At 38.0% G+C, this 22745-nt stretch overlaps 1 protein-coding gene across 6 annotated transcripts in view; it reads left to right on the top strand.

The window, feature by feature from the left end:
• Positions 1–5873: 5873 nt before the first annotated feature.
• Positions 5874–22745, top strand: part of GPAM (glycerol-3-phosphate acyltransferase, mitochondrial) — a 38763-nt gene continuing 21891 nt past the window's right edge. Inside the window, exons 1-11 of one of the 6 annotated variants that reach the window (XM_058543982.1) lie at positions 5874–5916; positions 7703–7833; positions 9037–9159; positions 11499–11572; positions 13855–13968; positions 15680–15826; positions 16446–16542; positions 17170–17306; positions 20013–20112; positions 20441–20653; positions 22462–22575. In XM_058543982.1, the coding sequence (XP_058399965.1) occupies positions 7732–7833; positions 9037–9159; positions 11499–11572; positions 13855–13968; positions 15680–15826; positions 16446–16542; positions 17170–17306; positions 20013–20112; positions 20441–20653; positions 22462–22575 (1221 nt within the window). In that variant the 5' untranslated portion in view covers positions 5874–5916; positions 7703–7731. The other 5 variants (XM_058543985.1, XM_058543981.1, XM_058543983.1 and 2 more) reach the window with 5 other exon arrangements.

Below are 22745 nucleotides of genomic sequence, written 5' to 3'. Positions count from 1 at the left end.
AAACTCTTCTATACATAAGTGGATCTGTAGCAACTTGAACAAATGTACCCAGGTAAGTTTTGATCAATGAATCTGGGTCAGTCTGGAGGGAAGCCTGTTAGGACTAACAGGGATTAGTAGGAAGGCAGCATGTGTTATTAGCAAGAAAATGGGTTTTAGTAAGAGAAAGGCTTAGGTTCAAATCCCTTCTCTGCTACCTTCTGTCTGGATGATTTTGGCAACTTATTTAACTTCTCTGAGCCTCATTTTTCTTATCAATTGAAGATTATAACCCCTTGCAGGATCATCAGGAGAATGAGTCATGTTAAGATATTTACAGGTATGTCAATGTGTAGGATGACAGAAAAAAAATTTAATAATGTCTTGAAAGACTGAAAAGTGGACAAAACAAAACAAAAAGCAACGTGCACACAGATAGATGTGCATCACTTTCACAAATACAAGATGAGGGAAGCCTAGCTTTCCTGAAGCTTCTTTGCTGGTACAATTGGTGGGATCAGCTTTTTACAGGATCTAATCAGACACCCTTTATGGAGGCAGGAACTCCAGCATCTTGAAATACCACCCTGAAAACAAAAAGGCAACTAGTTTGGGCAATGGAAAGGCTGGATTACTATATATGTAGAACTTGTAGTGATGTTACTTTTCTCATCCCAGATATCGATAATGTGTGTCTTCTCTCTCTTTTTTCCTTATCCATCTACCTAGAGGTTTATCAATTTTATGGATCTTCTCAAAGAATCAACTTTCAGTTTCAATGATTTTCTCTATTATTTTTCTGTTTTCTATTTCATTGATTTTTGCTGTTTATTATTTCTTGTTTTTATTTAGCTTTCTTTGGGTTTAACTTGCTGCTCTTACGGTTGAAGCTGAGATCAAGGAGTTGAGACCTTTCCTCTTTTCTAATATAGATATTTTACTGCTATAAATTTCTCACTAAGTACTGCTTTAGTACTTATCCCTCAAATTATGGCTTATTGTTTTCATCGTAATTCAGTTCAAAATACTTTTTAATTTACATTCTTATTTCTTCTTTAAACCATGTTTTTTTTTTTTTCTTAGAAGTGTATTCGTTTCCAAATATTTGGGGATTTTCCAGATACTTTCAAGTTATTGATTTCTAATTTCCATTGTGGTTAGAGTATGTGTATGTTGTTTGTGATATAAATCCTTATAAATTTATTGAGACTTGTTTTATGGCCCAGAATATGATCTGTCTTGGTAAATGTTCTGTATGCACTGGAAAAGAATGATATTCTCCTGTTGTTGGGTGTAGTGTTCTGTAATTGTCAGTCAGGCCAAGTTGGCTGATGGTATTTTACAAGCCTGTATTTCTTTACTGATTTCTGCCTACTTGCTCTGTCAATTATTGAGAGAGGGGTATTGAAATTGCTGTTTGTAATTTTGGATTTTTCTATCTCTCCTTAGAATTTTGTCAGTTTTTGATTCATATATTTGGAAACTCTGTATTAGATGCATAAATGTTTAGAATGTTTTTCCTCTTGATATATTGATTCCTTTATCATTATGAAAGGATCCTCTTTATTTCTGGTAATATGCTTTATAGGAAATTTACTTTGATATTAATAAAATCACCTATATTTCTTTTGATTAGCGTTATGTACATTGTTTTTCAATCTTTGACTTGTAACTTATCTTTACATTTAAAGTGTTTTTTTTTTTTAATAGGTGGCATATAGTTAGTTCTTGCTTTTTTCTCTAGTCTGACCCTCTTTGCCTTTTAATCGGGGTGATTACTTATGTGGTTGAATTTAAATCTACCGTCTTACTATGTGTTTTCTGTTTATCCCATCTATTCTTTCTTTCCTTTCTCCTCATTTACTGCCTTCTTTTGGATTCATTGAGCGTTTTTTCTTTAAATGACTCTATTTTCTTTTCTTTGTTGATATATTAGCTATAGCTCTTTAGTTTTCTTTTATAGTAGTTGCTTTAGGAGTTAGAGTAAACATCTTTAACTTGTCATAGTTTACCTTCCAGTATATTAGACCACTTTATACTTCGTATAAAAATATGACAACAGAATACTTTCCCCATTCTGGACATTGTGCTGTTGTTGTCACACATTTTATTTCTACATATGTAATACCCTCCCAAAATATTGTCTTTATTTTTGCATTAAGCAATTATCTTTTAAAAGAGTTTTAAAAAGAAGAAAAACTTTTATTTACCTACATATGATTCTTGAGCTCTTAATTCCTTTGAGTAGATTCAGATTTCCTTCTGATTTCCTTCCTACCTGAAGGAGAAAGAAACATTTCTTTCTTGTAACATTTCTTGTAGTAAGAGTCTGCTGGTGATGAATTCTTTCAGCTTTTATATGTCAGAACATGTCTTTATTTTGTCTTGTTTTTGAAATATACGTATTTGGGGAAAGAATTCTAGATTGACAATTTTTTCTTTCAGTACTTTAAAGATGCTGCTTCACTGTCTTCTTGTTTGCAAATTTCTGATGAGGAGTCTGCTTGTCATTCTTATTTTTATTCCTCTGCACATTAATGTCTTGTTTTCCTCTGACTGATTTTAAGATTTTCACTTTATCTTTGGTTTTAAGCAATTTAATTGTGACGTTCCTTGGTATAGTTTTTATGTTTCTACTTAGAGATTGTTGAGCTTCTTGGATTTGTGAGTTTATAGTTTTTATCAAATTTGGAAAGTTTTCAGCCATTATTTCCTTAAATATTTTTTTCTGTCCTCCCTGACCCCTCCTCAGTCTCATATTTCTCCTTTCCTTCAGGGACTCCAATTGCATGTATATTATCTTACTGATACTCTGTTCATTTTTATTCTCAGTCTTTCTGTTCCCTCTCTGTTTCATTTTGGATAGTTTCTATTGCAGTGTTTTCAGTTTCTTTAATATTTTTTTTTGGAATGTTTAATCCATTGTTAGTCCCATACAAATGGGGTTTGTGTGTGTTAAAAAATCTCAGACAATGGTTTTATAATCTCTAGATGTTTGGTTTGGGTCTTTTTAAAGATTTTCCATGTCTTTACTTAATATGTTCAATCTTTGCTCTACTTTCTTGAACATATACAATGTAGTTATGATTGTTTTTTAATGTCCTTGTTTACTAATTCTATCATTTTGCAACTCTTTCAATTGATTGATTTTTCTCCTCATCATGAGTCATTCTTTCCTGCTTCTTTTTTGCATGCCTGGTAATTTTTGATTGGATGCTAGACATTGTGAAGTTCACCTTGTTGGGTGATGGATATTTTTGACTTCCTATAAGTATTCTTGTGCTTTGTCTGGGACACTTTGTTCTTTAGAAACAGTTTGATCCTTTTGGGGCTGGCTGTTAATATTTGTTAGATAGGACTAGAGCAGCATTTACTCTAGGGTTAATTTTACCCCACTACTGAGGCAAGACCTTTTGAGGCATGAATTATGAGGTTTTCCAGTCTAGGTGCCAGGATCAGGCCCCATTCCTGGTCCTGTATGATTACTCTGCACTTCCACTCTGTGCTATACTTTCCACTCTGGCTTGTGGGAACAGGAATAATTCCCCATCCCGTGTAAGCTTTGGTGTTTGTTCTCTCTGTGTAGGTGGTTCTTTCTCCGGCCTTGGGTAGCATCCTCATACTCCCCATGTACTAATCACCTGAAGACTGGAACAAGACCTTCTGCAGGTCCCCAGAACTCCCACTTTCTTCGTATAGCTCTCTCCTTTCTGGTACTCTACTCCTGGCTCCAGCTGCTTTGGCCTTCTTGGTCTCCCAGTTCTATCTCCTCAACACAAGGAGCCTGCCTAGCTCCTCTTGGATTCCCCCTCTCTGCACTGCAGCCTGGCAACTCTCTAGGCAGTAAGCTGAGGCAATCATAGTGCTCATCTCATTTGTTTCCTCTCCCTTATGGACCACTGTCCTGCACTACTGCCTGTTTTATATATTTTGCCTGTTTTGTTTATTTTTAATTGTCTTAGCAGCAGAGTAAATTCAGTCCTTGTTGCTCCATCTTGGCTGGCTAGACTGGATTACTACAAATTATTGTGGTTCTGTTGATAAAATAGATTGCCAAGGGTGTCACTTGTTTCCAAAACGACTCCCATTAAGTAACGTGAAACACCTCAGTAAACTCTTGTGCAATGGTGTTACAGAAGAGTTGCCTGCAAATGAACTTTACGAAAGACATTCTAAATTTTCCCTCTGGCTTACATTTTAATTCCTGTGATGCTCTCTCTATTTCGTTTCTCATTACTTTCTCTTTAGCAGTCACTTCAAACCCTGTGACTTTCCTTGATTTTCTCTCCTTTTTTTTTTTCTTATTCTTTTTGGTCAGAGACCAGTCATCTGTTCACAAAATTTCATAATGTTTCGGGATTAGAATTCATTTTATTCTAGTCAACATAGGCCTTGGGTACTTAGGTGTGTCTTGGAGCGAAGGCGTGTCTGGGGTTGAATAAAGACAGGGTCTTTGACTTCAAGAAGCTTTTTTAAATGTGCATACCTACTCCTACTGTTTTGGATTGTTTTAAAAGAGGGACACACCTGTATTTTGGGATGAATTTATAAACAGAAGTAGAAAGTTCAAGGAAAGGAATTCTTGTTTTTCTTCTCTTTCCTCAGCTTCAGCAAGTTATGTAGTAAGTGCTTACTATAACAAAGCATTGTGGTATTGTCTAGGAGATTGAGGCAAGTCACTGACATGACAATGAATTAATAATCTTGTGGAAGACTGACAAATTGATAAAAACCAAGGTGTGGTACCACAGTAAATCTGTGAGATTTCACATGGGGGTGTGATTATTGAGGGCTGGAGAGATCAGGGAAGGCTTGGAGACCTAGTTCAGGAAAGAACTATAGAATTTAGGGGAGAATGGCATGAGCAATTAGGCGTACGAGTGCCCATTGCTTGGCTAGGGACAGAGAGGTTGAAGTAAGGGACTTCTGCTGGAGAATAGAATAGTGGGAAAAGTAGGGGCCTACCTGTGGAGGGCTTACGTGTCAGGCTTAGGCATTTGGACTGTGGGGAGCTCTGGATGGTTTTTGGTGGGTGGACATGGCGGAAGATTTGTTTTGAAGACAGAGTTAGGGTTAATGTGTGCAGAGATGAGGACTGGTGGTAGAGGTGTGAGGACAGGGACTATGTCTTAATCATCTTTGTATTCCCAGCTGCTAGTTGCTTAAGTGCAGGTAAAAGATTATCTTTTTCCTTCTAAATTGCTCATGCTCTTGATAACCATTGGCCTTGTCAACGAGACAACAGATATTGTGAAAGAAACTTTGTGCCCAGTGTTATTTTGTTCAAAAGGCTAAAGGTAGGCAAATTTGGACCTCAGACTCTTTCAAGTCTTATTTGTTTCTCTTTTAATTCCTCATTTTCTTCCTTTAAGGAAAAGGCACTCAGCCACTGTTGTGGAAATTACACAACAGGGCCATTCCCAACCCCCACCTCCCCTATCCCTAATAAGTTCTGTAGTCTTACAAATCTCATAAAAGATAGACCACACATATACACATAAACCCAGACAGCCCAAGCGCTCACTCCCAAAAGGCCCTGGCGGAGATACAAACTTCCAGATGAGCGGAGTTCACACAATGCGGACTTAGGTGCACACACACACACTCACGTGACTCAGCGCCTAAGCAGAATAACCATTCGTGTAGACCCTCACACACCATACTTTGCCACACAGACACACTTGTGTGCACTATTCTACTCTCAGATCCGCGTGCGGTGAGCAAGGCTACGAGGCACGTGGAGCCCGGCCCTCAGCCTCACGCGCGCGGAGCGGGCTGCTCGCGTCACTCCCGGGCGCCCGTTGCGTCATTAGGGCGCGACAGTGCAGCAGGCACGGCCAAGACTTGAAGTGCCGGCAGCTGCAGCATCTGCAGCCGGCGGAGCAGCCGCGAGGGCGGGAGCGGCTCCGGGAGGCTGCTCGGTCCGGAGCGGCACAGGTGCGTCGCCGCCCTCTCCGCTGGACTCGGTGCAGCTCCTGCAAGTTGCCAGGGCGGTCCGTGTCCCCCTGCCCCCTCCGCCGAGTTCCCTCTGAGAGGTGGGCCCAGCTCGTGGCGGGGTGGGGGTCGAGATTGTTCTCTCCCCGGGAGACCAGGCTGCGGCGCGGGTTCCCCGGGGGAGGAGGGAAGTCCCTGTGGACTCTCTACCCCATGCACCTGATGGGGAAGTGGGGGCATGAGCTTTGGCGTTGAGGCGGCAGGGTGCTCTGAGAGCAGCTGTTGCTGGGGACAATCCGATGACAGATGGCCATTGATTGGACTGAGCGCTCACTGTGTCAGACACTGTGCTAGGCGTTTTATAATAAGGTGTTCCTCCCAGCAACCCAGAAGGTAAGATCTATCCTATTATACCCATTTTCCAAATGGGGAAACCAAGGCATAGAAGTTAACCAACGTGTTCAAAGTCACACAGATGGTAAGAAGTGGGGGATATGACCTCGGGTGTGTTTGGCTTCAGAGCTGGCCCTCCTACCTCTGTTCCTTTCAAACCCCACAGTTGGCTCCCCTCAGCCCACAATCTGGCGCTTCCAGGATTTTTTTTTTTTTTTTTTTTTTACTTCTTGACCTTGGATAGACGCTGTGGGGAGGGAGGAGCAAGCGTGGACTTCCTATCGGTGCAAGACTCTTTCTCCCTCCCCTTCTCCCCTCATCACTGGGGCCAGCCACGAGTTCATTTTCTCAGGCAGCAAGGGGCTCCCCCTGTTGTAGCTCCATTGTGCACCTGAAACTGATAGCTGTTTTATAACACCGAAGAGCTTTCATGCCAGGTGCATTGCTTTACTATTCTCTCCCCTCGCCTGTTCTGTTAGATTGTTACTTGTGTTAAATCGCTAAGGAGTATATGGTTATGCTGAGGATAACAGTTACCACAGCAAACCCATATGGAGATTATGAAGAAATCAGAATATGCCCTCCAGGGAACACTGCTAACCTGCACCTGACCTTTCAAGGTTTTAAAGGAATAGTTTAAGGCCAGCTGAGAAATAGCTAAATGCTAAAATGATTTGAGAATTATGTTAGAAAGTTTTTATATTTTAGGTTAATGTCTATCTATTTTCTTGAGCTGTTCACGGTTAGTTAACATTTTCCCTTAGGGTAGGAAAAGGCTTTAAAAGGATGAAAACTTATAAATCAGATATTTCAAGACAGTGTGGTTTTGCTTTAGAGCTTTGTATATGTATTAAAAGTGCAAATATCATTTCATTTAAGGCATCACAAGAAAATTAAGAGCTTAATTCAGTTTAAGTGGGAAACTTTGTCCTCATTTCCTTGACCCATTTTACGTTGCATAGTATGTATAACCAAAATTTTTCCCAGCACATAATTTTTTAAAATTATCTACTTGTGTGCATACGTGTAACTTATATTTAATTAAATAAACACATGCCTTCATCCTCCCAGGAACTATTCAATTATTAACACGAATGAAATCTTTGTCATGTACCTGAAATAAGCTATTATTTACCTTGGCAAATTCATAGCTGTTTTGTTCAGAAAGTCTAAAGATACAAATGTGGATTTTTTTTTTTAATAAAATCGGGAAGGCCCGAGTTCATATAAATACATCAAAATCCATTTTCACACTTTGACTAAACATGGTGGAAGTCCGATAGTAGTTCATTTGACATCCTATTATGGAGCAAAATAATGCAGAAGTCAGAGTTTTGAGTTCTGGTATTTACTCTCTGGATTTCTCATTAACATAAATGGTATATATTTTTTATAGCACATGATTTAGGAGTTACGCTTTGTGACATGGATGAATCTGCACTGACCCTTGGCACGATAGATGTTTCTTGTCTGCCAAATTCATCAGAATATAGTGTTGGTCGATGTAAGCATGCAAGTGAGGAATGGGTAAGTTTAACATACGGACTAAAAGCAGTCAACCTAAAGATGTTCATTTCAATGTTGTTTATGAAGGTGGAAACGCTGGAAGCAACATAATATCAAATAGAGGTTAATAGCTACAGAAACTGCCTCCAGCTATTAGAAGGTATGTTTATGAAATCTAATATTTAAAAATTCTTACGGTATTATGTTAATTGGGAAGAAAAAATTGGGTAGGCAATTTGAGTACAGTCATTATGTTAAAAAGCAAAACACTTTTGCGTAGGAAAATATACCTATTAGTAGTTGTTTTTGTTGGTGTAGTTATAAAGAGATTTATTTTTCTCTTCGTATCTCTTTTCCATAATTATATTTAATAAGCATGAATTTTGTAATGGAAGTAAACTTTATTTAGAAAATTAAAAATAGGAAATAAATTTTAGTATGAAACCCAATCCAAGGGCATACATTTTCTTGTATTGTTTTCCCTATTTCAACATAACATGGCATGTTTTAAATATTTCTTGGACACTATCTGCTTTAAATGAAAAATGATATTGGAATTTTAGGTTTTTTTTTTTTTGCTTATTTTTGAGAATGTTATATCAGTGGGATTTGAGCAACTGACAAACTCAAAGAGAAAAATGTTTAGAACAGAAGAGCAGAGTTTGACCCTGATTGGGCAGTACAGCTATAATTTAGATTCCAACCGTCAAATTCTCTTAAGCTAAGGGAATGTTATGTAAGTTTACCTTGTCTTTCCTTTAAAGTAAAATATTTTAAGCTGTGTTATAACAACTTGCTTACTATCTAAGGCCTTTGTAGCTCTTTTGTGGGAGCGTGTGATTTAAGAGGGAGTATTAAATTAACTGTTAGCGTTGGGATCCAGGAGTCTGATTTTATTCATCTCACTACTGTCAGAAGGCTGTTTGACCTTTTACATCCTAGTTTTTAAACCTTTGAATGCTGCTTTGACTGTGCAGCAGTCATTGCCGCCTATTACTATTCTTATTGCTCAACTTTTGCTTATGTTCCAAGCTTTGTTCCAAGTGTTGATCATGGAGGGAGTATCTTGAACGAAATTCACTGTGAGAAACACATACTTATACTACCAAAAGAAAAATAGTCATAAGTTTCTCTTCTATCTGAAATATATTAGCTTTCGAGATCAAGTGGACAAGTATAATTCTCTTGCCATTCAGACACTATTTTTTTCTTAATATTTATTAGCGTGAATGTGGTTTCAGACCTCCTGTCTTCAGATCTGCAACCTTAAAATGGAAAGAAAGCCTAATGGGCCGGAAAAGGCCTTTTGTCGGAAGATGTTGTTATTCCTGTACTCCCCAGAGCTGGGTAAGAATGTCACTGTTTGTTGACCTTTAATAAGCCGAATGAAACATATCACATAGATTTCCAACTTTGTGTGAATTTGTTATTGTGTTGTCTTAATAGACTTAATTCATTTCTAGAATTTAGACCCATGTTTATAAACCAAATATTCCAAGTAAAGATGTTGACTCAATTTTTCTTTCCACTCATTTATTCATTAAATATTGGTCCAATATTTGATACTAGGTGATGTTTTGGTTCCTTAGTAGTTTTAGTATGACTTTAGGAGGAGAGTAGATCTTAGTTTCAGTTAACTCTTCCAAAGAGTTGGTGGGAACCTTCACGTAACTTCTAGATGTTGAACTTCAGCACTGTGGCTTTGCTCTACTCTTCCTTTTGCTAAGTTTCTGTTTTGGGGGGGTTGTGGGGGAGGGTATCTGTTGTAACTTGGATAGTGAAGAGTGGTTACTAGAAAGTTCAGATGAACGTTTAAGAAAGAGTATGTATGTGTGAGTTTGTTGTTTGTGTTTTGGTGATAAAAAACACAAGCCATGCAAAATCTTCCACATTACAGTGTGGTATTTGAGAAGAGTCCGAGAGATTGGACTCGCACCTGAGAGATCAGATGAGAGGTATGCTTCTGACGGCAGTTTGCCAGAGGGATGAGTTAGCACAGGAATGTAGAATCTAATGTGGCTGTGTTCTAAGGCAGTAGGGTTACCTATTAAAAGGCATACCTGGATATTAAGCTCTTTCTGGGATGGGCCAGTTATTAGGACATAGAAATTCTGCCATTTAAGTGCTTGTCATTTAGAGGTTGCTTTGCCCTGTGTGAAGAGCTAACTGTACTTTGTGAATTTTCTACTCAGGGTTGGCTTGGCAGGAAGTAGAATTCTGAGTCTGGTATAAAGGGATTTACTAACCTGAGAGAGATTTGTGTAGGACCCAAGAAGTTTATGTTAAATATTCAGGTCTGCTCTAGAATGTCTTGAGGTAAATAACGTTCCTTTTGAATCACAAGTGCCTTGTTGCAAAATTTGGTAGACTTGAAGGATCATAGATATTTCTAGTCTAGGAGTAAGGCCAGTTCAGATTAATAGGCCAATAGAAATAAAGATTTAAATAGAAGATCATGTGGCTTTTCTTTTTAGACCTGACATCTCATCTAATTCTAATGTTGAATGCTTAAAAGAGCAAAACTTGACCTTAACTCTAATGTGTTCTTAAGTCAGGAGAGAGTATAGAAATTATTTGATAGTGATGGTTTGGAGTGGGGATAATAGGTGAGTAATATAACAGATAAAATGATTTTTGCTTAGGTACCTGGTGGAGCTGGACTTGATCTTAAAATTCTCCATAGCATGTTTATTTAAAATAATTTTTGTTTGACAATATTTTTATAGTAAGTTTTTGATATTTGCTACTCTTTCTCTCAAATCCTATTTTCCTTTTCTCTAAAGAGATTTCACTTAAGTACTTTTATATCTTTTGTTGAAGGTACGTTATGCTTTCTCAGCATTTATGTTTTTTTTTCTTTTAGTGAGGAAGATTCACCCTGAGCTAACATCTGTGCCAATCTTCCTCTATTTTGTATGTGGGTTCCTGCCACAGCATGGCCGCCAACAAGTGTTGTGGGTCTGTGCCCGAGATCTGAACCTGGGCTGCTGAAGTGGGGCATGCCGAACTTAACCACTAGGCCATGGGGCCAGCCCAGAAAGTTTACCTTTTGCCCACATTGATAAAGCTGTAGACTTTCTCTTTTCAGCAGAGCTATTTCTGGATTCTCTTTTAAGGTTCCCTGTAAAGAGGGTGACCCTTAGCCATATATTTTTCTCATTAAGTGGGGCAGTCATTTTACGGGAATAGAAAGACCATAACTCTTCAGAGCAAAATGTAGGATTGAATGTTAAACCTCTGTCAGCCTCGATTTTCCTGTTTATAAAATGGGGATAATAAGTCTTACGTGTCAGGATTACTGGGAGATTCAGTAATCTAACAATAACTACACAGTACTTAGCATGGTATTTTTGTATTTTGGGAACACTGAAATCTCCAGTATTCCTGTCAATGACTTAAGCTATCTGGAGCTTCAACTCTTTCGGGTTGGAGGTGGGGAGTGAGGCAGGAAAGGGAGAGGCACTGTTTCCTTTGCAAGGTGTTAAGGACTAATTTTGAGTTTCTGACAATCTTTGAAGGCTAAAAAGTACTTTTCAATAAAACATAATTTGTCTTCATCACTTAGATTTTTGAAGCAATGCCTAAATTTATGCTTGAATTATAAAAGTCATCAAGAAGTAGTAATGTGAGCTCTTCACCAGCAATCCATTGTATATCTATGTCTACGTTTATTTTGTTTTATGTAGGATAAATTTTTCAACTCCAGTATCCCGTCTTTGGGTTTGCGGAATGTTATTTATATCAATGAAACTCATACAAGGTAAAAAGAAATTTCTTATGCTTCTAATATACCTCAAAAGAAAAACTCCATAATAATCAATTAACACACTTTAAAATGAACCTCTTTATGTTTTTTGAGTTAATAGAATATGAGCTTCTGACACAAGAGGCTTTCTCTAAAAATTGAAAGCAGTACAGCCACCTGAGAAACCTATTACTATTGCCACCACTGTAATTATGTAATAAATATTTTCATGAGGGTGTAGGTATCACTTATAGCTGTCTCTAACTTATTCATATATTGACTTTGCATCTGAAGTGTGCCAAAATGTGATTAAAGATTTGTCTGAGGTGAGGTATAGATTTGAATGTCTTCTGATCTATTATGATTATATTTTAAAAAAAGTATAATCTGCCTAATCTATAGAGTTTTAGAAGATATTTTCCTCTATTGAGCAAATGTTCTTTGATTTATTATTAGCTTAAGAGTTTTCTTAGAATTCTTACTTCCAAATTCCAGGCATATGGGATGGGCTATTAGGCCCCAGAGTGAGAGAAAAGAGGCTTTGTTCTATGTGAATCTAGGCTAGGGGAGAAGGAGGGAGGCTGGGAAGGTTGTGTGAATGTCTGTGAGGCAAGAGAGGAACGGCAGCCAAAAATGCTACCAGTCCGTAGAATTCTAAGAGTAAACGGCCTGGAATAGGAAAGCAGTAGAGAGTCTCAGGTGATGAGAAATACTTGAAATTCTATGAAAAATTGATCCAAGAAGTCAAATACTTACATTTGAAGCCTGTCTGATGTTACTGCTTATGTTTTGATGATGAGATCATAAATGAGTATGGCAATACCCGTGTATGTATTAGTTAAGTTTTTTTTTTAATAGAACTAAAGTCACAGGACGTATTTTTTCCCATTTCTGTGCTACCCTTCTCTCTCTCTTTCTCAAATTTAAAGGAGGGAGGAGAAATTCTGGCCCACTGATGTTTTTCCCCCCCTTGGTTGACATGATTAAGATCCTAAGAAAAAGGATCTCACAGACTCTTTTTTTTTTATGTGAGCCAACGTTTTATGTATAAAGCCAAAAGTTTCATTTGTTGCTGTCAGTTGGAGGCAGTTAGGAAAAAAAGCATATGCTCTATTGACTAGGCGATATGAAACTAGTCAATATAATACACTGCCTGTGCAGTTGAGTTGGCTGTTGAGATCTTCTATGCATTACAGGAAGCAAAGCCTAAAAGTTTTTACACACATACATACCACCCCCCCCACATACACACTCACACACTGCTTTCAGTCAGTTGCAAAAGTATTTCATAGAAAACTTGGACTTTGTACATTCCAGTAATAATTCTGAAAATGTTCACTCAAGGAAGAATTTAGAATTAAACATATTGGGCCAAGTTTGCAGAGAATTGAGACAAAGGAAAGAAGGTAGAAGAAGAGAATGTCGGGAAGGAGAGATGAAGGAACAAGTGATTCATAAACAGTTCTCCCTCAAATCACTTTTCCTCAATTGAGGGCTTTTCAGAATTAATGAATTTATATTTGAAATCTTCTGTCCATATGAATGTTGTTATGGAGAAAATGATAAGGCATTATATAATCATTACAAATCATTGCATAATGATGTTTTATAGCATTCTTATTCTGATGTCCCTGTCCCCAACCCCCTATGCAAATGACACATACTCACTGACACTGATGGGAATATGTCCTATCCCTTAGATATGTTGAATGTGTTTAAAAAAAAAAGAAAAAAAACTTCTGGCTTCGTGAGGCCTTGGTACACATATTCATATGATACTCTGGTTATCCTTGACTTCACTCAACTGATCAGCCTTGTCAGTTTAAGAGTCAGTGATTACCTTAGAACAATTACTATAATAAAAGAATTAACCCTTCATGGTAGGAAAAGACTTCCAAATTATCTTTTTGTAGCCCATGGCTATAGTTATAAGCTATATAGCTTATATATATAGCATTCAACATATTTACTTTTTTATGGTATTAATAAAGTAAGATGGTTTTATTTCTTTTGTTTTTATATTTGGGTTATTATTTGGCAAAGTAACATTATTCAAGCGTTAATACACAAATTCCAAGTTTAAATTTTAGTTGAGAGTACATGAAAGAAATTAGGAATGAAATTGTCTGCATAGCATCCTAAACTACTGAGGAGAATTTGCTAGAAGAGAACCCCATATCTCAGGAGTAGATGAAATGAAGCTTTGTTTTTACGGGAGGGAAACCACCGTGTAATTTAAGCAATTTATTTTAGGTGTTCCTAGAGTACTTCTCTGCTAAGTCATTTTCACGTTGCAGACACCGAGGATGGCTTGCAAGACGTCTTTCTTACGTGCTGTTTGTTCAAGAGCGAGATGTCCATAAAGGCATGTTTGCCACCAATGTGACTGAAAATGTACTGAACAGCAGTAGGTAAGGGTGGGGGTGCTGCTGTAAAGGGGAGAGGCAGGGGTGGGGACTAGGAGTGGGAGTGAGGAAGTAATTTCCTTTATTAACCTCCAGTTTCTCTGGGACCCTGTCTCAAGGTATTTGCATTTCCAAATGTTAAATGTTGGGCTCCAAAGGAAACCAAGGAAAGGCAGGAAAATAGATGGTTTTGGTGAGCAGTGCCATGTGAGAATAGCAATCTTGTTTCACGCATTAACAAGTGAATGGGTTTCTAATATAGGAAAGGCGAGCTGGAGTTGAGAGATGCACATCTTTCAGAGTTCTCTGTGAAGTTTTCGGTAATATGAATGTTTGGGACCTTGCGTTTCCTATTTTATAGCCAAAAGAGAAGTGAGTTTGATATTTCTGTCAAACAACTAATGTGTATCTAGGCACAAATTCTTGTACTAGAAAGTTGTCATTAGAAATTTTGAAAGACTAAGATACTGTCCTTGCTCTCAGAGGAGCTTGCTCACAAATGGAAGAGGCTGGAACTCAGACAGAGAGGGATAAGAGATCATTCTGAAGTTTAGGCATTAGAATATGGGAGTTCCTGCGTGACGATTGGTCTCTATTCCACCTCATTGGTATGGCCCATGTTAGACACCTATCTGGATTTGGGGAGCCAGAGACCAGGATGGAGTGAAAGATCTCAGAAGTGCAGCCCCAATGGGGTGGTTGTTAAGACCTGAACAGTGGTGGCACATACTAGGCACTCAATACGTATTTATTGAATGAACCAGTGAATGGTTGATAAAGGAGATGTAATAATCGTGTCAATTACTTGTTAAAACATTCCTGGCCAGATTGAAATAAATGCTATTCAAGGTGCATCAGTGTCCTGTGGAATTGGCCTTTTGGTATTAATGAATTATGGGGCTATGTGTAGTTTTGCTGTACACTAGTCTAAAATCAGTAGCAGCAGTGAGAGAAAGCACAATTATTTGAAACTCCCTTGGATTATTATATATTCTATTTTCTAGGTAGAAACCTTCAAGTATGTTCCATTCCATCCAGACGTTTTGACTCGTGACTAGGATGTTAGAAGTGATTTGAGGAGATTTAACCTCATGCGTTCTTCCCTAAGTCACGTGGAAAATTTACAAAACTTGATCAGATCTTCCATTTTACCTCACTGCTTGTTGCTCTGTGCTGTTCTAATCTTGAGCTGTCCCTTTTGTAAATTACTGGTTTGATTTGGAAAACACATGTAAATATTTATCTTGGATCCCTCCTGGAGAGTTTTACATCGAGTTCCACTAATAGAGACACAATATAAATGAATAATAAATTAAGTCTTCAACAGAAAAATCACGCATTACTTTGGGCTTTGGATACCTCTGACTTTTATGCCTAAAGGGATGGTCTTCCTTTTTCTCCCTTCTGCTAGCGTGCAACTTTGTGTCCCTCACAGCATAACTGGAACATTCAAATTCACATCATTGTTCCCCAGTGAATTTGAATTAAATTCTTAAATCTGCCTTCCAGCTTCCTCAGGGATTCATTGATTTAGGAATATAATACCCTTAATATTTGGTAGACAGGCAAAGAAAGCACTTGTAACTTGAGCTTGTTCTCTCATATTATCACATATTAAAGAGAATGTTTTGTGGTTTATAGCTAGGTTTAGAAAATGCTGAATATAGAATGTAGTGTAGAACCAGTTACATTGTCTATCTTTCCATTTTCAAATCAGAGTACAGGAGGCAATTGCAGAAGTGGCTGCTGAATTAAACCCTGATGGTTCTGCTCAGCAGCAATCAAAAGCCATCAATAAAGTGAAAAAGAAAGCCAAAAGGATCCTTCAAGAAATGGTTGCCACCGTCTCACCGACAATGATCAGGTATTAAAAGGCAAGGCAAAAAGCTTTCAAGGAGAGCCATCCTGTTTTGAGCACACAGGACTGAACCATTGTACTTTCCTTTCTTAGCGAATGCTCTTGGTCCAAAAGATGTTTTAACATATTCTGATGTTAAAATGAACTCTTCTTTATATTCTTATTCAACTTCCATGGGAAGTAGCACTGTGGTAAGCTTTAAGCTTCCTTAACTTCTGTTAACTGATGGCAGCCATTGTACTCCCTGCTGACATCTGCTGTCTAGACTAGTTGTGAGCAGGGTTCACATGCTTATGTCTTAAAGAGAGTGGTTTGTGTGCAATAGAGGGATCGTTCTTCTTGCCTAAATATTTGTTTGGTCATTTGCTTCTGAAGTGTAAAATGTGCAATTAGGGTGAAATGTAAGATTTTAGCGTGTAATAAGCAGATACTGCCATAAGTAGTGTATTTGTAAAGTCAGCTCTTTAACTCCACAGTTCAGATAAACGCGCGTGCCTGCATATGCAAAGTCATTTACAATCGCTCTTAGGTTGTAGGTTCAGAGACTTAAATAGTCAAAAGTCAACTATATATATGTATATATATATAAATATATGTATAGACATTAGAATTTTTTTACTTTCAGACTGACTGGATGGGTGCTGCTAAAACTGTTCAACAGCTTCTTCTGGAATATTCAGATTCACAAGGGTCAACTTGAGATGGTTAAAGCTGCAACTGAGGCAAGAATTATGTGAATCTGTCCTTCTGTTTTCTCCATGTTTGTAGAGTGATTTTGGAAATGTTCTCTTGTATACTGTCGTGCATTCCAAGCCATTTAGAAGATTTCCCCCGTGTGAGGTAGGTACAGGAGCTGTGTGTCTGGGGAGGAGCAGCGGGGTAAAGGAGGACCTCCCAGCAATAGGCAGGATCCTCTTTGTAAGTTACCCTGCAACAACTCTGAACATCAGGTAGAACGATCTCTATTTTATAAATGAGGAAATAAAGGCACAGATAGATTAAGAAATTGTCCCAAGTTACGGCTGATAAGCGACTTGCCCAGGATTTCAAACCGAACCAAGCTTGACTCCAAAACCTATGCTCTTTTTGTATGATCAGGGCTGCCTCTCAGAAGGTGTATGGAGCCAGCTTGAACTCTTGATTGCTCTTCTCTTTCTCTGATCCTTTGTTGTTGTTGTTTTTAGCTAGATAAGTATTAAATTGAAAGAAGTTCCTATTACTGGAAAATGTTTTAAAAAAATGAGTCACTGATTAGCCTGTGTTTGAGTGACTCTAACCAAATATGAAGTTGGAAAATGTGACTGAACTTTGCATTTGAATTTTAAATTTGGCATTTTTCCCTTTACTAGATGAATTTGCCACTTATATTTCTACCAGTTCATAGATCACATATTGACTATCTACTGCTCACTTTCATTCTCTTCTGCTATAACATCAAAGCACCGTACATTGCTTCAGGCAATAATCTTAACATCCCCATCTTCAGGTAAGATCAGCTTATATTGAACTTTAAGGTATGAAAAAGATTATATTTTGATTTTTGTTTTTTTCATTATGCCTTTTGATAAATGTTTTTGTGCGTGTTATTGTAAAGATGACATTAGCTTTTTTTTACTTTTATAATAAAAGTAATGCATGTTTATTGTGGAACATATGGAAAGTATAAAAAAATTAAGACTATTAGCATTATTTCTGTGTTTTATGTGGAATACTTGGTGAACTGTGAATACCTAACTTTATGGGCAGTATTTATCAAATAGATAAAAGGCAGTTAGAAAAACAAGATAGTAAATTGCTGTATCAGGATTGGCAGTGGGGAGGTGGGGTGGTGGTGATGGTATAAAGTAAGTAAGAACCATACCTATTTTGACTTCATAATTTAGTAGAGCTAGGAACATCTAATAAAGACAATTTAATGTCAAACGTGCATTTTATTGGTTTTTAGGAGAATGCAGTGCATTCCATTCAGAGGAAATAGTAAGTGAAAAGGCAGAGAGATTCAAAAGCATGTTATGGTCGGGAAATAGCAGACGATTCAGCAGGGTTAGAATGGGGGATGCATTGGGAAGGGTCAGGGGCCGGAGGTGGTTGCTGCAGAGGTAGTGAGAGCTAGATCAAAACAATTTCTAAGCCAAGAGTTTAGAGTGTATCCCGTAATTGAGAAATGGCATGTTCAGATTTGCATTTTGAACAGTCGTTCTGGTTGAGGGAGTTAGAACAATTCTGAGTCTATTGCAATAGTTTGGGCAAAAGATAATGAAAGCCTAAATTAAAAGTATAGTAGTGCTCTTGGAGAGGAGGGCATAGATTTGAAAAGTATTTAGTAAGTTGAATTTACAAGACCAGTTGTAGTCCAGATGTGGGGCTCAACAGATGGAGAGAGAGGGGAGGAAGACTCCCAGGTGTCTACCACCAGGGAACTGGGTAGATAGTGGGGCTGATCACCAACGGGGAATTGGCGAGGAGTAGGTTTAGTTGGTTTGGGAAATTGGAGTTTCAAACTTGAAAGCACAAAGCCTCTTTAAGATCAGCTCTGTGAGTAGCGGAGAGTAAGAGGACGATGGATAAGAGTGACTGGGAGGGCAGTGGGCTGGCAGGTTGTGTAGGTAGGGCCTCACAGGGTGGCAGCCATTGCTTTGCATGCCGTGAAGTCTGATCCCCAGCCTCACAGTCCAAGGAGCGGTTTCCTAATCCCTTGGCTCAGAGTTCTGTGGCTAACAAGACTCATGTGAACAGCTGAAGAGAAGCCATTCATTCACACGGTCAGCCGATACTTACCCAGCCGTCTTTAGACTAGAGTGACAAGATATATAGTCCTTGCCTTCAAGTAGCTCATAATCTAATGGAGGAATGTAGAGAAACAGCTAACTATAATACAGTGTGATATGACCCTACAGGGCAGACATGCTTTGCCGGGGACTAGAATATCTATGTTTACTCTCCTGGGCACCTCTTCCCAGTATTGAGGAACTTGGGAAGCTGAATTAGAAAGTCGTCAGAAGGTTCCTGGTAGGCATAGACTTAGAGCAAAGAAGACTGTTCCATCTGGGCTCTCGAGAAGGCTTGCCCTATAATAATTTGCCTCTTGTAATCAGAATAACTCATGTACTCATTCCCTTCAGGTTCTCAACTTGGATCTCTTGGAAGTGTTTAATAAACACTGATAATTTCTCATAATCCAACTTTCCTTTTCATGAACTCTGTGCCAGTCATTGCCTACTCATCATTCTTTCAGAATGACAGACTGTTGATAACCTGGCCTATTTATTTGCAGCTTTCTTTTATTACATGCCAGTCTACACATTTACAAATCATTTCTCAGGGTGGGTTATTTTTCTAGGCAGTTCATCTCATTCATTATGAACTTAGGCTGCAGAGTTTTCCTCTCAAAGGTTGATATTAAGCTCTGGGAACATCTTACTTTTGCCTCCTTATACTGACTATAGAAGATACTGAAAATATATATTAATATTTATGTTTATATCAATATCCCTATTTGAAAAGAATGGGAGGAGGCTCTGAGTTTGGAAACGTTGACTTAAGTATTAGAAAATTTAAACTTCATATCAAAATCCATCAGTGTTGTAGAAAGAGACATGGGGCTGTGAAAAGAATTGTTTTATTCCTATGTATGTGTAAGTGAAGCCGATTTTTGTTTCATGGTTTGGAAAGATGGTTATGCTTGGTTTCAGTTTGATAAAATTATTCTTGCCTCACAGAGACACTCTCTAAGCAATACTTATTTCAGAAAATTTCTCCAAAGGAGCTTTTGTAACATTACATTCATTTTGTAGTAAATGTGCCATAGGCAAATTCTGAGATGTCTAATGGTCTAATGGTCAGTGTCTTGAGACCCTGGACAGGGTTTTAAAATTTAGCAGTATTTCACAATCCTCTTATAATCTATAACATCACCTTTGTGGGATAATGTATCATACATACTTCTTTTGCATTGGAACAGATGTAATAGAGCTTCAGCAAAAGAAGTGATATTCTAAAGGCTGATGAATAATGTAAATGATTAAAACATGTCAATAATATGGAAAATAGAAAAAGTCCACATTTTCGCTGTCAGCCGCTCAAATAGCACGTGATTTATATCCATATGGCAAATGTTTTGAAGTAACTTGGAATTTGAATATTCTTTTTACGTTTTTTTTGGTAAATAATTAATGCATTCTTGAATTTATAGTACCTTAATCCATAAGCTTGGGGGCTTTTTCATACGACGGAGGCTAGATGAGACGCCAGATGGACGGAAAGATATTCTCTATAGAGCTTTGCTTCATGGGGTATGTCTGATATCTAATTATCCCTAAAGCTGTTATGGTAGTTATCACAGTAGAAAAAAAAAAGAGACTTGATAGAGATTTAAAAAACAACTTGTCTGAGTAATTATTTGAGTGATTGTTGCTTGGGTATGGGTTTGAGGATGATTTTTTGGTATCATCAAAATATAGCATTGGAGGAGCTGTCTTGCCTGTCTATTATTTGTGTGAGTAAAATTTTGTCAGTAGTGAAGTTATAGGTTTTTTTTTTTTTTTAAGATTTACCTTTGCTGAGCCTTATTCTAAGTTGAGTGGTCTTTAATTCATGTTTTTCTTTCTCCTTATGTCCCAGCATATAGTTGAACTACTTCGACAGCAGCAGTTCTTGGAGATTTTTCTGGAAGGCACACGCTCTAGGAGTGGAAAAACCTCCTGTGCTCGGGCAGGCCTTTTGTCAGTTGTGGTAGATACTCTGTCTACGAATACCATCCCAGACATCTTGATAATACCTGTTGGAATCTCCTATGATCGTATTATTGAAGGTCACTACAATGGTGAACAACTGGTAAGAGGATGGCCTACTCAAAAGTCTTCTTCACTTGCAAGTCTTTTGTTTTTAGATAAGTGCTTTTAGAATTAATTAGGATTTTTTTTTGCTACTCCCTAATTTTAAAGCACTGTAGGAAACATGGTAGAGTGGGCATGGTGAGTAGCTCTCATCTCCTATGTCAACCCGATTGGTAGTGCTAATGTGGTGCTTTCCTGCACTTGGAGGAGGTGACAGGATCAGGTTTATCAGTGCTGGCCTTGGTCGTGGGATTGGGAAATGGAAGAACACTTTCTGTTTTTACCTTGGGGGTTATATGTGGTTTATTCTCCCCAGGGCTTACTGCTTTATGTGCAGATTTTAAGTTAAGCCTGCAGAACTGGTGGGATCATGTTGACAAAGCAATTATAAATTAATTTGAGAAGTGGCAGTAATCTTTTTAGTAAACTTGTTATTAAAGTAAGTATAATAGTTACAGAAGAATGCACAAATCGTAAGCATGTAGCTTGAATTATCACAAAGTGAACACACCCATGTAACCAGCATCCAGATCAAGGGACAATGTTATCAGGACCCTAGAAACTCCTCTTGTGCCCCTCTCATCAGTATACCCTCAGGGGAACCACTTATCTTGACTTCTGGTAGAATAGGTTAGTTTTGCCAATTTTGAACTCTATGTAAATGGAATTATGTAGTGTGTGATCTTTTTGCATCTGATTTCCTTTGCTCAAGCAGGTCTTGGTGAGATTCATCTATGTTGTTGCATATTATTAGTTGTTCATTCTCATAGCTGCATAGTATTCCAATGTATGAATATACCACAGTTCATCTATTCTGTTGAAAAACAGTTTGGTTTCTAGTTTTTGACTGTGATCATCCTTGTACATTTCTCTTGATGACTGTATGTATGCATTTTGTGGGTCTGTACCTAGGAGTGGAATTGTTGGTCATAAAGTATATGTGTGTGCAGTGTTAGTAGATACAAACAGTTTTCCAAAATACTTTTACATCTTACCATTCCTGCCTTTGTTGTGAGAGTTCCAGAGGAATTTAGTTTTGTTGTTATTTAGTGTGGAAGTCTTGGGCAAGGTACTTGTTTCAAGCCTACTGTCCAAAACATGTCGGAAGCTCAAGGGCACTTGATAATTAGAAAATTAAAAATTAAGTGATAGACCTGGATTGTTATCTGCATCTCTCTTGTGAGACTCCTCCCTGTGTTGTATGTGTCTGTCGTGAATGTGTACTCCACTCACCCTCGCCGTCTCATGAGGTCGTATTTGAGTCCTGTGTGCATTATAAATGGCCGTCATTGTGCCTTGTATATGTTAAATATTCAGTAAATGCTTACTAAATGAATCATCAGCTTAGAGGCCACTGTGGGGCTGGATTTGGCATTCAGTTGCCTAACGTTAGGTATTTTGACTCTGGAGATCATCAGACCTCAGATATCTTTATCTGAGAACTGCAGAACAGTTTTTCAGGCTGTTGTATAGTTTTTATCCTTCACGAGTTTGCAGATGTATTTTTGTGAGCGATGTAGACAGTGCACCAAATGAATTAGCGTTAAATGTTTTGTTTTTCATTGACCGTATTGCCTCTCACAATGACATGATTACATCTTTTTAGCATCTTTAAATGCTAATCGTTTTCTGACAGCACTCAGTCAGTGAATACTTATTTTCCTTCTTCATTCATTGTTGTGTTTTTCAATACAAACCTCAGTTTCCATAAAAAAAAAAATAATAAATTTTATTCTCTGGATAACAGAATGTTTGCTTGTGTGTTGCTATGTCTTAACATGTTATTCTTTCAAAATTGAAATTTAGGGAAAACCTAAGAAGAATGAGAGCCTTTGGAGCGTAGCCAGAGGCGTTATCAGAATGTTACGAAAAAACTATGGGTGCGTCAGAGTGGATTTTGCACAACCGTTTTCCCTAAAGGTGAGTATCTGTTGGAATGAGGCTGTGTTAAAGCATAGGTGTGGCTCAGTTTCAGAAGATCTGGGCTCTAGTCCTGCCCCTTCTCCTGCCTCTTTCGCCTCCTCTCCTTGTGACTTGGGGCCTCAGTTTCTTCTCTTGTAAATGAAGACTATGTCAAGAATGACGTTTCG

This window comes from Diceros bicornis, chromosome 6 (genome assembly GCF_020826845.1).
Source record: "Diceros bicornis minor isolate mBicDic1 chromosome 6, mDicBic1.mat.cur, whole genome shotgun sequence".
Lineage (NCBI taxonomy): Eukaryota > Metazoa > Chordata > Mammalia > Perissodactyla > Rhinocerotidae > Diceros > Diceros bicornis.
The sequence above is the reverse complement of the archived record's forward strand: the minus strand, read 5'-3'. Positions and strand labels throughout refer to the sequence as shown.